The sequence below is a fragment of the Aphis gossypii genome, chromosome 3, assembly GCF_020184175.1.
Source record: "Aphis gossypii isolate Hap1 chromosome 3, ASM2018417v2, whole genome shotgun sequence".
Classification (NCBI taxonomy): domain Eukaryota; kingdom Metazoa; phylum Arthropoda; class Insecta; order Hemiptera; family Aphididae; genus Aphis; species Aphis gossypii.
Genome location: NC_065532.1, coordinates 47,092,477 through 47,108,814, shown reverse-complemented (window position 1 = coordinate 47,108,814; position 16,338 = coordinate 47,092,477). Strand labels below are relative to the sequence as shown.

The 16,338-nt window shown below is 32.8% G+C and overlaps 1 protein-coding gene across 1 annotated transcript; it reads right to left on the bottom strand.

Annotated features, from left to right (window-relative positions):
* Window positions 1–3,468: 3,468 nt before the first annotated feature.
* Window positions 3,469–15,366, bottom strand: LOC114120908 (histone acetyltransferase p300-like). The gene is made up of 3 exons (XM_027982999.2): window positions 14,584–15,366; window positions 12,337–12,422; window positions 3,469–10,932 (listed from the first exon to the last, which is right to left on the bottom strand). Exon 3 carries the CDS (start codon window positions 10,615–10,617, stop codon window positions 4,396–4,398), a length of 6,222 nt encoding a protein of 2,073 aa, XP_027838800.2. The 5' UTR covers window positions 10,618–10,932; window positions 12,337–12,422; window positions 14,584–15,366; the 3' UTR covers window positions 3,469–4,395.
* Window positions 15,367–16,338: the final 972 nt, after the last annotated feature.

Here is a 16,338-nt window from a genome sequence, read left to right as displayed (position 1 = left end):
ATCAAACTATGACGTACTTGACGAAAAATTAATGCCCAATAATCATAAATGTATTACTAATAATTACCAAATTTAATTTAATATTTGTTATTAAGTTATAGCTGTAATTTGTTGTTTTTAGACAATTTCATTATTTATTAGTTATTACTAATTATTAGTAATACATTTATGATTATTGGGCATTAATTTTTCGTCAAGTACGTCATAGTTTGATTATTTGAAGATAGGTGTACACATTTTTAATAACTATCTGGTACTTGTTTGTTAACGCCCCTCCAGTGCGCCGCATAAAATTTATCGCCCCGCCACTCTTGTTTGTTATCGCCCCGCCAATTAAATAAAATAAATAAAATAAACAAAATAATAAATAAATATAAAATATGTAATGTATGTATTATTAATAGTAAAAAATTTAAAAATAAATGAATAAATATGTTTATAAATTTAAAAAAATATGTATAAATGGATTAGTAAATAAATAATATAATTATAATTATAGTGGAGGCCAGAACTCGGATATATCTTTTAAAATGGTTTCAAATGCGTCTTGTTTTCCGAGACGTGTTCTCCACATAAATTCTGCTAAATATGATTCCAAAAAATTTCTGTTTGTTCCACGACGCTTTTTATTTCCCCATTTAGCAGAACCCCACAACCTCTCGATATTTTGGGTGTGTGCCCCTGTGTCTGGATCAACAAAATTATATGTGTGGTTTACAGTATTATGTTGGAATCCCGCTTGCTGCAAATTATTATACGCTTTCCAACAATCTGAAAATATTACTGAGCCTGGTCTTATATATTTTTTGATTATAGGTAACAATGTTTTTTCCGATCGATCAGGTACACTTATTATAAAACATGCATTGGTTTCCCGACATATTCCACCGAAAATCCATTGCTGAGGTAGAATACGTCCAGCATTATTTTTCCGGCGCACAAATAAACTTTCATCTATTTCGACGATAAGACCGGGACCACCAATTTCTTTATTTTGGTCATTTTCTAACTTCCATATACATACTTCACGTAGATAGTTACTCCAATCAACCACAGCATTTTGTCCCATCTTTAGCTCATGTTTACAAAAAGTTACTGAAGACATTTCTCGAGCCCAGTAATATATGAAATGGACAATTGTATGTATTGGTAGTCTAGAACCAGTTAACCAATTGTTAACTCTTAAACCCTTTTCCTTCCGGCAACTTCTTTTCTGACAACGCCATCGCGACCCCTTGATAAACATTATATGGCCATTTTCACATATTTCACTAGTTTTAATTATATTATTTTTTTGTAAAAATGTAATTGCAGTATCATTGTTAAAAACAACTGTAAGTAATTCATTAAAATTCATTTTATAATATAAAAGAAAATAAATAAAAGAAAAAAAGAAAAAATAAATTTTTCGAATTGGTTTCAAACGAAGTTAAAGTTTAATAAAATAACGAAAGCCAGCAGCGTACTAATATGGTTTAATATAAAATGTACAATAGTTTTTCCATTTCCCAAAATAGATCATCCACCACGAGCTAAATACGATAATTGTAGGTAGAATAACGGCACACTATATGGCGGAGCGATAACAAACAAGAGTGGCGGGGAGATAAATTTTATGCGGCGTACTGGCGGGGCGTTAACAAACAAGTACCTTAAATTTCAGATATTTTTATTGCTATAATAACGCATAACGTATATATTTATCATAATTTATTCGAGTAATAATATTTCATTAAGTTTGTTTTAAGGAAATTGTGAAAAATAAACTGAAAAAGTTCAATAAATAATGTTAACATTTTGTATAATTGAGGTTCTATTCAATTAAAAATATCTACATACCATATATTTATAATTCAATTTTATAATAATGATTTTTATATCTGTCATCAGTCATCGCGTTTTTGAGCAGTAATAGTACTTCAACATTTAACTTCAATACATTTTCTATATGAAATGTAGTAGTTGGTACTTAGTTAAGTGTTAAAAGTAAAAATTTCTTAATATTTTTCAAAATTATTGTGAAAAACAAATTAAGAACTAGTTTTCAAAGAAATTGATCTTACTATGCGTTGTAGTTTGAAAATAACTGGAGTGGAAAGCCATGAATGTTTACCAAATTGTTATTAACATTTTCTAGAAATAGTATAATTTTCAAATATTTTAGCCTCTTCATTATTTTATATATAGAGCCATAATATAACTAGGCAGATACTAGAAATCGTCTCATTTTATTTGTATTTTTCTTTTTTTCTATAAAAGTTGATAAAAAATTGTGTGCTCAGTTAAATAAGTTGAAACATTATTCTAAGATTTTATTTTTATTTTTTTCACCACCATTAAATCTATTAAAATTGTATATACTTATTATTTTATTTATGGACACTTATTTCTTTCAAAATTTGACAGACTTGGATATTTAAGCAACAAAAAACCGCATGATTTTAGTTATTTTGTTTTAATATTGTAATTAAACTAATTAATTTTAGGGGATAAAACTTTGGGCAAAAAATTTTTTTTTAAATAAATGTAGACGGTTTAACTACTCTAACTTCACTTACAAATCATTTTTTTCGTACATATAGACATAGTCATTAAATTAAAAATTAACATATCCGGTCTACTAATCAATGATAGAAAAGTACATTCTGACATTCAACAGTACTACTATAATAGAGCTAGTTCTCTGGTTTTTACTTACATTTTTAAATATTAATTATATAAGTATTAATTTTTATTAATTATAAGTATGCACAACAAATATGTTGAAAAATAAAAAAAAATAGAAGTCTTGTATCTGTGTAGTGTGTCTCTGTTGTGGGAAAAGTTCACCATCAGATCCGATTCTGATCATCAAAACTCTTTGTTTTGCGACGTAATTTTATTATGTTTAAAAGTCATTCAGAATAAATTATTAAAATCAATTAATCGGTAAACTGCGTAACGAATAAAACATTATTCGCGAGATTACGTTTTACTAATATCAAGAATAGAAGATACAAAATAAAATATAACCTAAGACTCAAATTAAATTATGTTGTAGGAGGGTGCGTATACGGTATACAATGTCACGGTGAAAAATTGATATTATTTTTCGACCGGCACATTATTTGTTTATTTATTTAAAGTTTAGCACCCTCGGCGAGTAGAGTACAGTCACTTTGTTATTGTTTCACATGAATACTTATTACCACATAACAAATATTATAATATAATAATAATATTATAGTTTATTGAAACGATATTTTAATTTTTCATTCATCTTATACCATACCGTTCATACCTAGCCACATAGGGTTAGGTTAGGTTATTCGTGTGATTAATTGGTTAAATTTTCAAAAAGACCAAAAACATGTCCACTGGACACTGATACTTAAATCGTTCAACAGTCATCAGCACTTGTTAAAAGTGGACATTAAAAATGTCATGATATAAGTTTAGAGGATAGTAAGTGAAATGAAAACAATAAAAGTTAAAATCAATTTGTATAATAATTGTCTTACTTTATGGTTTCAATTTATTTACAAAAGTCAATAATATATGTATATGTTTTTCTTTTCATTTTTATGCAACTATGTATAACATATTTATATCAATTTCTTACATTTATTTATTACAGTATTGATTCTAAATTAATAAACATTATATGCAGTCTGACTAAAGCAGACACATTTCGTACATAAATAAATATATACCTATATATTTATAATTTTTAATTGGACACAAATGTCCCTCAATGTCTTTAAATGTATAACTTACATTATATAATATAATAAAAAAAACTTAAGTTACATTATTTAAAGACTAAGGACAAACAAGAAGCCTTACACGGCTATCTTATAAAAAGCTGTTAAGGATTAAATTATTATGTGTATAAAAAAAATTGAATAAATAAGTTGGATAAGACCTTCTAGTTGTCAACTCCCCATTTTATAAATTATATAATATATCCCTTAAAAATAATATTTCTATATAATAATAATAATAATAATAATAATAATAATAATAATGATAATAATAATAATAATTATAATAATATAATAACAGAATGTCTAGGAGTAAAAAATTGTAAATAAAATATTACACATTAATATTATTATTATTCCTGTACAGAAGGAAAAATCAACAAATATTATTTTACTAAAGTAGGAAATTATAAATGATTTTCTTATAGTTAATGTTAAGGAGGACATCCTTAATTACATTTCTCTAACTAAATAACAACAACGAATAGCAAAACAAATGTACACAAGTCATATATATAAGTCAACACGGCCGTTCAAATTCCTATACAAAATTATTATTTTGTACTTTAAGCTGCCATATTTACATTCATAAATGTACACAACAGAAACAGAAACAATACCAATAAATTAAATAAGCTCAAAAATGTTCACTTTATAAGTGCATTCGGTTTTGCATATTTGATTGAGGCTGGTTAGGACCCTGTGGTCCTGGCTGTGGTTGCCCTTGCATCTGCTGAGGATACATTGGAGGAGCAATGGCACCACCCTGTTGTTGTTGCTGTTGTTGGAACATTTGCCTTTGTCGTTGATTCCTGATGAATTGGGCCAACAGCTGTGGATTGCTCCTAAGAATCTCTCTTAGTCGTTGCTGCTGTTCAGGTGGACTGTCAGTGTTGGTGCGCAATGCATTTAATAACTGTTGTAATGATTGATTAGGTACTTGATTAGGATTTTGTTGGTAACCTTGCGGCCTAGCAGCCATAACTTGTTGCTGTTGAAGCATTGGATTTTGTTGGTTATTGAGTATCATTTGTTGTTGTTGAGGTTGTATGTTCATTTGCCTTTGTTGCTGCTGTTGAACTTGTTGCTGTTGTTGTTGAACTTGTTGCTGCTGTTGTTGAACTTGTTGTTGTTGCTGCTGCTGTTGTTGTTGTTGAACTTGTTGTTGTTGTTGTTGCTGCTGCTGCTGTTGCTGCATCATCATTTGATTATAATTAGGTTCGGTAACCCATTGATTGACTTGTTGTGGAACAGGAGGGGCAATCTGCATATTATGTGGTCGTTGCATCTGTTGTTGAGGGCCACCTTTTCCATATCCCACATTATCATGTTGACGTGCTGCTTCTTCTTGTACTTGCTTAACCACTTGTAATACATTTGCAGGTGGTGTTTGTTTCCCTGGGACCATAACTGGTCCTTTGTGAGGTATCATTTTAGGTTGATTAGACATATGTTGTGTAGCTACAACAGGAGCAGTATTTTCCGTACCTAAAGTACCAGTATTCATAATAGCCATACGTCTTCGTAATAATTGTGCTTGTTGCAGTCTTTGTTGTAGTTGTTGCTGTTTGATCTTGTGTTTCATATTTGGACAGAACAAAACTGGACACTTGGCTTCCGTACAATACTTAGCATGATGGAAGCAAAGCGCAATATATTGCTTACAAATCGGACAGTTGCCATTAGATTTAACTTTACATAATTTAACATGTTGAACCACTCTTTTCATACGTTGACAACTTGCCAAACGACAATTTGCATCTCTACATTGGCAAGCATGCACAAGTGACAATATACACCGACGGATGGACAATTTTCTAGCTTCTTGAGGATCTGCTTGTTTTTGGTCACCAGGAGATGATCCATCATCCAAATCAAGACCCAGTTTCTCCATAGTATGTGGATGTTTTTCTTTTTCGTAACAAGTGATACATAAGTCAAAGTCATCACAAACAGTGCAGTGGTATCTGGTTTCCACATGTGACTTACAACTGTTACACGTGTAAACAAATTTATCTTGTCCTTGATTATGGAGCTCATACAACATTGCCATTGAAGAAAACTTAGCTCTCCTAAGTGATGAAAATTCATAGTGCTTTTCTCGAGCCATAGTTAAAAATGCATCTCTACCGTCCATTAAATCGCAACTGATTAAAGGATCGGGGTCTTGTATAGCTCCTAATGCAGCAGCAGATTGTACACTATGCAATCTAATTACAAAAAATACTTCTTTATGTTTATCCATGTTATCAAAAATTTTAGCAGAAAGATCACTGCTAGTTTGAGGTAACATTGTTTTCTTTGAACTGCTTTTTCTCTGGCTAGACTTAGATTTGTTTGATTTTTTGGCTTTTTGCAGACCTTTTTTCTTTCCATCAGCCCCAATTTCAACTTCATCACTTACACACATTTCGACAGATTCTTCAGCCTCAGCTAATTTTCGTTTCTGTTCTTCTTCTTGGTCAAGTTCTTTAATACTATCTTCTAAAGCATTTGGCCAAAAATCACCTTCGAAGTAGGGTAATTCTGCGGCTGAACTTAATTTGTCTTCAATAGCTTGCTTTAAAATATCTTTATAATCTAGAATTATACGTTCAATAATACCTTTATCTAACATTTTCTTATACCATTCTTGTAATCGTTTTGGTTTTGGTATTTTTTGTTCAGGTGGATGACAATGAAATATGTAATCATCGCCTTCAGATGGAGGGCATGCCCAGATGTGAGCCATAGTATATCCTAATTGTTTTACATAATCAAGATAACCCAATAATATTTCATGGTAAACATATGTTCTGTACTGTTTGGGTCTGAAGAAGTTGACAGAATCTAAATATGCAATATAAACTCTTCTTGTGTTTGGTGATGGAGATTCAGATCCATATTCTTGGACATGCATACCAAAGAAGCAAACATCAGTTCCATCAATTTCTTCAAATGCATAAAGCGCTTTAGCTCTATAAGGAAATTCACCTATCATTTCTCCACTTTCAACAAAACGACTTCGCATTCCAGGTTTCACTTCAACTATTTTATCTGAACTAGACACAACACGTATAGCAACTTCACCAGCACCTGCTTCTTTTTTCTTAAGGAAATTGTTTACTCTTGTTTCAATGTACGTACCTAATTTTGTAATAGCTAATTTTTTAGCATTGAATTTATTATCTTTTCGTTTTTCACCCCGCTTCTTCAAACAGTTATCACAAACATATCCTTGTGGATTAATATTCTCATTGTGGAGCACACATATTTGATGGAGTTTTCTTCCACAATGAGTACACATTATAAATGGTTCTAATTCAAGATGATCATTTTTCATTTCTATAAATTGTTCTTTTTTAATTACTTGTTGTGCTTGTGTAGGGTCTTCGCCTAATGTTACAGCATCACCAGGTATATCATTAAAACATTTAACACAATAAATATATCTATTTTCAAAACTGAAATATTTGGCATCTCTTGGAATAGTACACAGTTGTTTTCCAAAGCAACAAAGTACTTGTGGATTGAATGTGTACTTACGACCACAACAGTAACCTAGACTTCTCATAACAGGGTAAATTTCTTGTTCAAAAACTTCGGAAAGTTTTGTACAAGATTTATATACTTTTGTAGACTTTTTGTTATAATGCCAAGCATTTTCAAACATTAACCAAACATCATCAACATAACTCCAAGGGTCAGTAAATTGACCTGTATTCAGTTTTTCTCGAATAGTTGATAAATCCATTGGTTTTTTTATGATAATAAAGTAATCGGGTATATTAAGTGCTTGAGGATCAACAGGCTGTTTAAATGGATCTGATTCGGGTTCTTGTTTATATAATTTTTCAAGAGTAGGCATTAATGCTTGTCTAAGTTCGTCAGGCCTAAATATACATTTCTTTATGGCTGTTTTACTGTCTGACGTAGTTGGTTCAAATGGTTTAATGTCTGTAGTGATGTTAGGTTTAGGACTCATAGGTTCATCTTTAATTTTAACTTCCATTTTATTTAAATTTGAAGCATTATCATCACGTTCTTGTTTAATCTCAGTTTTTACAGATACGGAGGGTGTTTCAGAATTCATTTTACCTTTTCCGTATGCACCTTTTCCATCATTACTATCATCATACTCATCTTTTACTTCTCCTTTATTATCCTTAGGAGAGTCATCTTGTGCTAAAGCAGAAGCAATAGCATTCATCTGACTTGAATGACTAATTGATGAGGGTTCTGATCTAGGATATCCTTTACCCATACTGTTGGGCACCATGGATGGTACACTTGTAGTTGATGGTACAGTGTTATTGGCTATCAAACTAGGTCCATTAACCATTTTTTCCATATTCATTGAATTAAGTCTATTAGGTTGTAACATTTGATTGTTTAAGTGTTGTTGTTGTTGTTGAACTTGTACTTGTTGTGGAACTTGCTGTTGTTGCACTTGTTGTTGTGGTACTTGTTGTTGCTGTTGAGCCTGTTGTTGTTGCTGTTGCGCTTGTTGTTGTAAATGTATTTGTTGTGGTATTTGATTCATTGATTGATTTGGAAATTGAGGTTGAACAAACGAACCTTGAGATATGTTTGGCATCATAGGCGAGTTAGTTGGGAACTGACTAGTGTTGATTGGACTTTGGGCAGGTGGCTGGGTCAAACCAAAAGTAGTTTGGGGTAAATTTGTATTTGGACTTGGTCCAGGTACAGGCGAAGTAATTGGAAAATGCACCCTGTCTGACATTTGTGTTTTCATTATACCAGATGTTGTTACCACTTGTTGTGGCAAATTTTGCTGGTTAGGTTGAATTGAAGTATGATGTAAAGGTTGTTGCTGCTGTGGTTGTGGTGGTTGCTGTTGAGTAGGCAATCCTTGTGTAGAAGCAGTTGGGAAACATTGTGCATTAATATTATTAGTCGGTGGCTGAGTCCCCCCCATTTGCTGCTGTTGCATTTGTTGTTGTTCTTTTCGCTTTTGCATTTTTTCTTCTAACTCTTTCTGTATTTTATAAAATGTTTGGGCTAACCTATGATAATATTCTGACCTAGAGTTAGCAACATTGTACATATCCCCTTCAACTTTTCTAGCATAAGCCACTAAATTATTCATACGTTTATCAAGCATTGCTTTAGGATCATATGTTGGAAAAATTGCTTGTACTAGTTTATGCACTAAATGATTTCGTAATTCAGGTGTAATAGATTCATGCCATTCTTTACTTTCAATATGATTTCCTGGCATTGATTGACTTGGTTGTGCTTGATTGTTCATCTGAGTAGTCATTGTGTCAGTACTAGTCGTCATTATGAAAGAATTAGGTATATTTGTCGCAGATTGTTGAATGCTAGACGGAACTGGTACAGTTGTGTTCGGAGCAGACTGCAACATTTCATTTACAGAACTCGTACTAGGATCTGCTGCACTCATTGGAGTTGTTGCCTGAGGTTGTGAATGTGTAACTAATACTCGAGTGTTTTGATTAGGTGTCAGCACATTATTATTAGGAGGATGTGGCATTTGAGATTGCAAAGCCGTTCGTATACCAACATTGTTAGGGACTCCCTGTACTTGGTTTACTTGATTATTAACAGTATTATAACAATTCATATCGTTCATTCCAGTAGTATTTTGAGTAGTGTTATTTGCCAAGGCATTGCGATTATTTGATGCTTTCAATGGTTGACAAATGGGACAATCTGGTCTAGTACATTGTTTCCAATGTGATATTATTTGTCTAGATGATGAACAGTGGGCTACATTACAATTACGTCCAGCTAAGCAATTTGTCATATGAGCTAGAACCCCTTTCATTGTATTACAATGTTGCAAACGACACTGTCTCACTTCACCATTAGCTTGTTGATTATCTCGTCTCTGACATTGATGTGCATGTAATAATAACACAAGCTGTTGGGTTATCATTTTTCTTTTTTCTGGATTTGCTTGACTACGATCAGGGGGAACGCCCTGAGGTGGTACAACCACATTTTGATTGACCATATTAACTTGCTGTGGTCCAAGACGTACATTTGCTTGAGACTGGGGAGGAACCGGAGCATCCACTAACATTCCATTAGTGTTAGCATTAAATCTCGGTACTTGTTGTCTTACAATACCAATTGGTTGTTGTTGGACAACATTAATTTGTTGATTATTTTGGTTGTATGCATTAAAATTATTCACAGGGCTCATTGCACCCATTGGAGCTTGTAACCTATGAGTATTGATTGGCAAATTATGAAGTTGATGAGGAGTCTGGTTGCGAATTTGCTGTGGATGATGCATTGCTATGTTTCTTCCCATCATAGGACCATTTTGTTGTTGTTGTTGTTGCTGAGGAATCCCATGATGAGGATTGTGCATCGAATTATTAACCAAATTATTTCCCATCATAATATTCACATTTGCCACATTTATTCCAGTAATACTGTTTTGTAATTGATTGGAATTAATGCCTGCATTTCCCATATTTACAACCATTGGTTCTCCAGTTTTACCAACCAAAACATTTGGTGAAGGCATATTTGGATTTATTGGTTTATTATTCATAGACATTCCAGCCCCAGACACAAGATGTTTAGTAGAACCCATAAAATGATGGGCTAATTGATGTGGACCAACTACTAATCGTGGTTGAATTGGTTGCTGAAGTTGTTGAGGATTATTTTGCTGAACAATCATACCATTTTGCAAAGGTACTTGAGGACCAAGATTTGGCTTGATATCAGGTTGCTGATTCCAAGGCGTTGCACTAATAAGCTCATCGGGAAGATCATTCTCGAGATCAAACATCTCATTACTAGAATAGACACCAGACGAGTCAGAAGACCCTTGAAATGGATCTTCCAACTTTGGCCTCTTGTTCGGAGGGCTATCCACCAATAGATCTGACATATTAAGTTTTAAAATTCAAAACAATTAAGACCTAGTAAAAAGTTACTAGTATCAATAATCACATATTAAAAAATTGCACAATGACCTAAACCTATTTTACATATGTCAAATTTTTAAAAACTCAAATTGAGAAACAAAATAGTTAAACATAGTTAAGTCACATAATTAAGCAGTATGTGATATATTACTATACAGTAATATTGGCCATTTTATGCTATGTCGGAGGCTGACAATTAAAGATTTCATTTGTAGTTGTCTATTTTCAGTTTGATTCTTGCATGTTTGAAATCCCTTATGACTGATAAATGGTTCAACCTAAAATAAATACATTCAATTAATAATTAATATATCTTATATTTATTAAGTAGAAATGTTAGTTGTTTGTTTACAATACAAAAATTAACAAAATAAAAATTATAGGTAGCAGAAATTCCCAACCTAACTCACCCTTAGTCATTTACTAAAATTCCAGTGGCACCTTATCGACTACTTTGGTTTTATTTAGCAGTGCATAAGTATAAAAAAAAAGTAGTACCTAAAATGTAGGTATATAGTGTATACACACGTTATATTTTATAAAACAAATTTTTACATTGAAAATTAACTATATACATATATTTTTATTATTATATATTATTATTATTATCGCATAAATAATATAATAAAAAATATATTTCAAATAATTTTGCGGAACCCTAAATTAAGTTCGCAGCAACCCCGATTTAAAATCTCTGAATTATAGCTTAATATTAACCTAACCTAATAAAATCAAGAAGTATTTATCATAAACAATAAGTAACAGTACAATAGCTATATCTGAATATTTTATTATTATGACAATAATTTTACAAGTGTCTTGCACTTTTACCTTAAATTAAATTTTATGATAAATAATGAAAAAATATTTTTATTCAAGTAAAATATAATTAAATATCATCTGAATTTTAGACTTTTAAATCAATATTACTAAATTTATAAAAAAAAGATATATTTAAAAATATTTGGAAAGATTTATTTTTTTATTAGAATTTAAGTTTAAAATAATTATTAATGTTTATTAATAGGCTTAAATATTTTTTTATTAAATTTCCTAGGATTTTATGATTTAAACAACCCAGAGATCTTTATAAATATGCTAAACAATTAAACGTATTTTACATACTAGTCATAAATTATATGCATTAAAATAAGAAAATAAGCAACTTTCAAAAATATTTTCTTTACAACATTACACAGAGTACATAATTATGATTTATTAGTACTGCCTAATTTAAAACAATAATTAATAATTTTAAACCTATCAAAAGTTATAAATTCCTAAATATAGATTTATATACTCTGGCCACAAGAAAAGTTACTTATACCTACTGTACACACGGACTGATATTGACAGCCACCAACATCATTGGTATGTAAAACAGGGAGACATCAACTATGGTACCTATATTTTGGTAGAGACACTGTTAACTTTAATTGAGAACCAGAGTATATTATGTATATTGTTCATATGTATATAGTATTTTAAGCTATTTTAAAAAATGGTGATTGCCGATTTGTGATCATAGATATTCTGAAATGGAAATTTGAAGAAATATATTATATTATATAATATATATTAATTTATAATTATCTTGCTCACATTGTTAATAAGAAATCTTTTTTATTACAAATAATTTTTTCAAACATTATAGGTACAAAAATCCTAGGTTAAGTACTTACAATAAATAATATTTGAAGCTGGGTAGTAAATTCAAGTCATAACATGAGTTGTATGTGTAACATGTGCAGCCATAAGCAGAACCGACCTAAAAATAGTAATTGATTTAATTAATAATATTATTAAATAGGTATTTAAAACGAACAAAATAGTGAAATACCTATATAGTATATAGTGTATTATAAGTTTATGTAAATAATTATTTTTAAATAAATCAACTGAAAAAATTGTATATCATGATATTTCATTTGATACATTTTATATAGGAGTTTTATACTTAAAATAAGTACATATTTATTTAAATAACAGAAAATACCTATAAAATACTAAAAAAACTATTTTGAGAAAAATCTTAAATTTCTAAAGCAAATAGAATCTATTGTTAGATATCTAAATAGTCAAAACTCAAATAAAAATTACGTATTTAATGAAGTTATTGTTGATTAAAATTTTTAAATAATTTGTTTAAATACTAAAAGACATAAATGATCACATTTGACAATAAAATTGGTAGTAATAGGTATCTATAGACATATTTTTTTAATAAATTTAGACGGGTGACAAAAATTAACTAATATTCACATGACATAATTGTACAATTATTTTGTATAAAATAAGAACAGTTAAAATATAAAAATAATGTAACTAACCAACCTATAATATAATATGTGTACAAATGTTCAATTTTTTTATATACCTAATACATTTTAAGTATCTAAATTATTGTATTTTGGATTGTATAATATTTTTTAACCAACATTAGAGGTATTATTATTTATAAAGCAAATAATATTCCACTAAGAATATCAATATAAAAATGCATGTAATAAGTAGGTACCTATAGTTTGGTTATCAATCTAAATTAGTTTATAAAATAAATAATATGAGGGTTAATCTACATTAAGACAGTTAAAAATTGCCTTACAATAATTTTTAATGAAGTTAAATTGTTTTTATTTAAGTTAAATATAAGGTATTAATATTCATTTTAATAGTGATTTACAATAGTTAATAAAAAAAAAGTAAAATTAACTTTATTAAGAATATTATTTGATTATATTTTTAATTTTACAACTAATAGGTAACGAGTTATGACTATAAAAGTCAATGTGTCACATTAAAAACCATTAATAATTAAAATCCTAAAATATTTTTGAAAAATTATGTACCTACTAACACTACAAATGTAAGTACAACCAAATATTTGTAAATCATAAAAATTTATTATTAGGTATAACCTACAAAATAATAATTTATATTATTAAGATAAATAAAATTCACTAAACTTAAAATAAAAAAAAAATACTAAATAGGTATGTCATGCCAAGCTGTCTCCCATTACTCGTTGTAAACAAAGTAGTGATCAAAAATGAAAGCATACACAAAAACCAATGTGCGTGAACATACATTGTTATTATTATTGTTTACATTAACATATAACTCAGTATGTATATTTATTATTACCTAATCAAAATGTTCTCTATACCCAACACATTCAATCATCTTGTTGTAAATTACTTGTTGAAAATAGATAAACCATAGATCTATTATCATTTGCGAAATACATTTTAGTTGATTTACTATCAGAATTAATTTCAGTATACTATTTCTCATACTTGGGAAATAGTATAAATACTAAATGTTTTGAATATAAAAGTAAATTGTAGCATTTCAGTATCATTAAGAAATTGTAAGCTCCAGTCTAACTTTTGTAATAAAGACAGAAAATCAACGAATTTCAAAGGTAAAATTAAAGTGAAAATCGTTTAAACGAGAAGACGTTAAAAATATCTAAAATATACAAAAATCAAAGAAACACAGGGACAATGGACATTATCAGAATGGAGTGATAGTGGAAAAATGAAAAAAAACGTCGAAAATCAGTGAGAAATTATGGTTTTAAGGCGATTGAACGGTAGGAACAGCATAAATACTGGCTAATCGAGTAAAGGGGACCGATTACTGGGGTCTGGGAACCAAAGGGGTACGGTTTAGTTATTGATAATTGATTTCGGGGGTGACACGCAAAGGTGATAAATACCAGTGGGGACCGCGAAAAACGGTCGGGCCGTGTAAAAATACGACGGAAAACGTCAAAAACGAGCCGGAAAAGCCGGCGGCGGCGGTAGATAGACCGCCGTTGCGGTGGGGTCGAGGGAAAAAAAAAAATTTCGGTACGCAATGTAAACACGGGCCGTCGACGAGATTGTTAAAAAGTAGGCTGCCGCGGCCGCTGACCGTGTACTCACCGTGTCCGAGATTGACGTGATCCGAGCCGATGTTTGCGGCCGATAAGCGCCGTCGCTGTGGACCTCGGCGGCCCGTCTGAAAGCGATCCTGGACACGTTGCGCGGTACGCCGACGATCTACGACGGTTCGATGCGGTAAACGCGACGGATTAACAACGAATTCGGACACTGGAAATATATTTTTCGACAACAAAACTAGATGTAAATAAAGCACTCACGGGACGTGATAGACATACGGGGAACGGGGGCAGCCATCGGCAGTCGGGTCAACGATTGTTCGGAGCGCTCAACTATCGATAGTTGAGCCGGGCTGTCACCGCCGTTGCGAAATCGGTAAAAAATTGCGTCGGACGTCGGGAACGGTTGAAATTCGTCGGGCCGTCGGTTTTAAGCGATTTTCCGTCAACGGTTTGCCGCGAAACGCACAAAAAGAGTAAATTTTCGCAAACAATTTTATCAAAAAAATTTCGGTTCTTTATCGACGTAACGCCAGGCAGTGTGACCAGGCGTCCGGGGAACTGGCGGTCCAAGGTCGGCGGGGACCGGTGTTGCCAACGCGATGGCCGTCGGGCGCTCGCGGTCCGCCGTCAATGCGTGTAACGAGCGCGCCAGCGCAAAACGCAGAAACAACAACAATAATAATAATAATAATAATAATCGCGACGCGTACCATATACGATTCCCCGTGTGTGCGCCGCGTACGTATACCCCGCTCGCCCGTCGTAACTGTAACGCCGACACGCTGTGCGTGCACTGTACTCGACGTGTGTACTGCGTACAACGTTTCGCTCGCGTTGCGCAGAGGCGGCCGTCGTTGTCGTCGTCGACGTGACGTCTCTCTCGACGCGGGTGACTCGCGTACGCGCACGCACCCGACCGAATTCGAGCGAGTGAACGACACCGCGGCGGCGGCGGCGGCGATGATAGCTACTGCCGCGGCGGCCCGAGCACCCCCCCCTCCAATTAACCCTACGTTGATCGCGGCTGCACCCTGGACTCGCGATCCACCATAAACGTCTAATAATAATATTGTCTATAAAATGAAATTATTATTATTATTATTATTATCGTCATGTGACCGCCGTTGCACGTGTGTGCTTTGACATCGACACGGCCCCGCGCAAACGTCCGTTTTCCCGCGGAGAGGAGAACGCGCTCCCCTCCCCGCGATGACCGCCTAAAACAACCAGGCCCCTTCCAAAACGAGACTTTCGAAAGTATCGTTCGTCGACTCTCGACGTATATAATAATATTATAATGCGCATTATATTTTAAACGCCGATATCGCCAGAAAACTGGCTAATTTCGTATTACAATATTATGTCCGTGAACGATATTATAATTATTTTGTTGTCGTCGGGTTTTCGCGCGACTCTGGGTGATCGATGACGGGGCGGCGGCGGCGGCGGTTTGTCGGTTGTCTATATTATATTATTATATTCCGTCGCCCCGCGGACTTTATAGTCGTCGGACCGCTTCGCGGCTGGAACCGTCGCGGAAGCCGCCGACGAGAATATCCGCGATATAAGCGACTCGGTGCGGTCGAAACGAGTTTGACGGTCAGACCGTTCGGCGGGCTCGTGACGTAGTAATAGCGATTCGACGACGGTATGATAGTAAAACGGTCGGGAGAGTGACGTGTTGCGCGGACACGGACCAAATCCGAACCTTATCGATCGTACCTGCGACGTTTACGCCGCGAGAAAATCGTCGTAGTATTTTATTCGACCGCCGCCGCGGGCGGGCCCCACGATT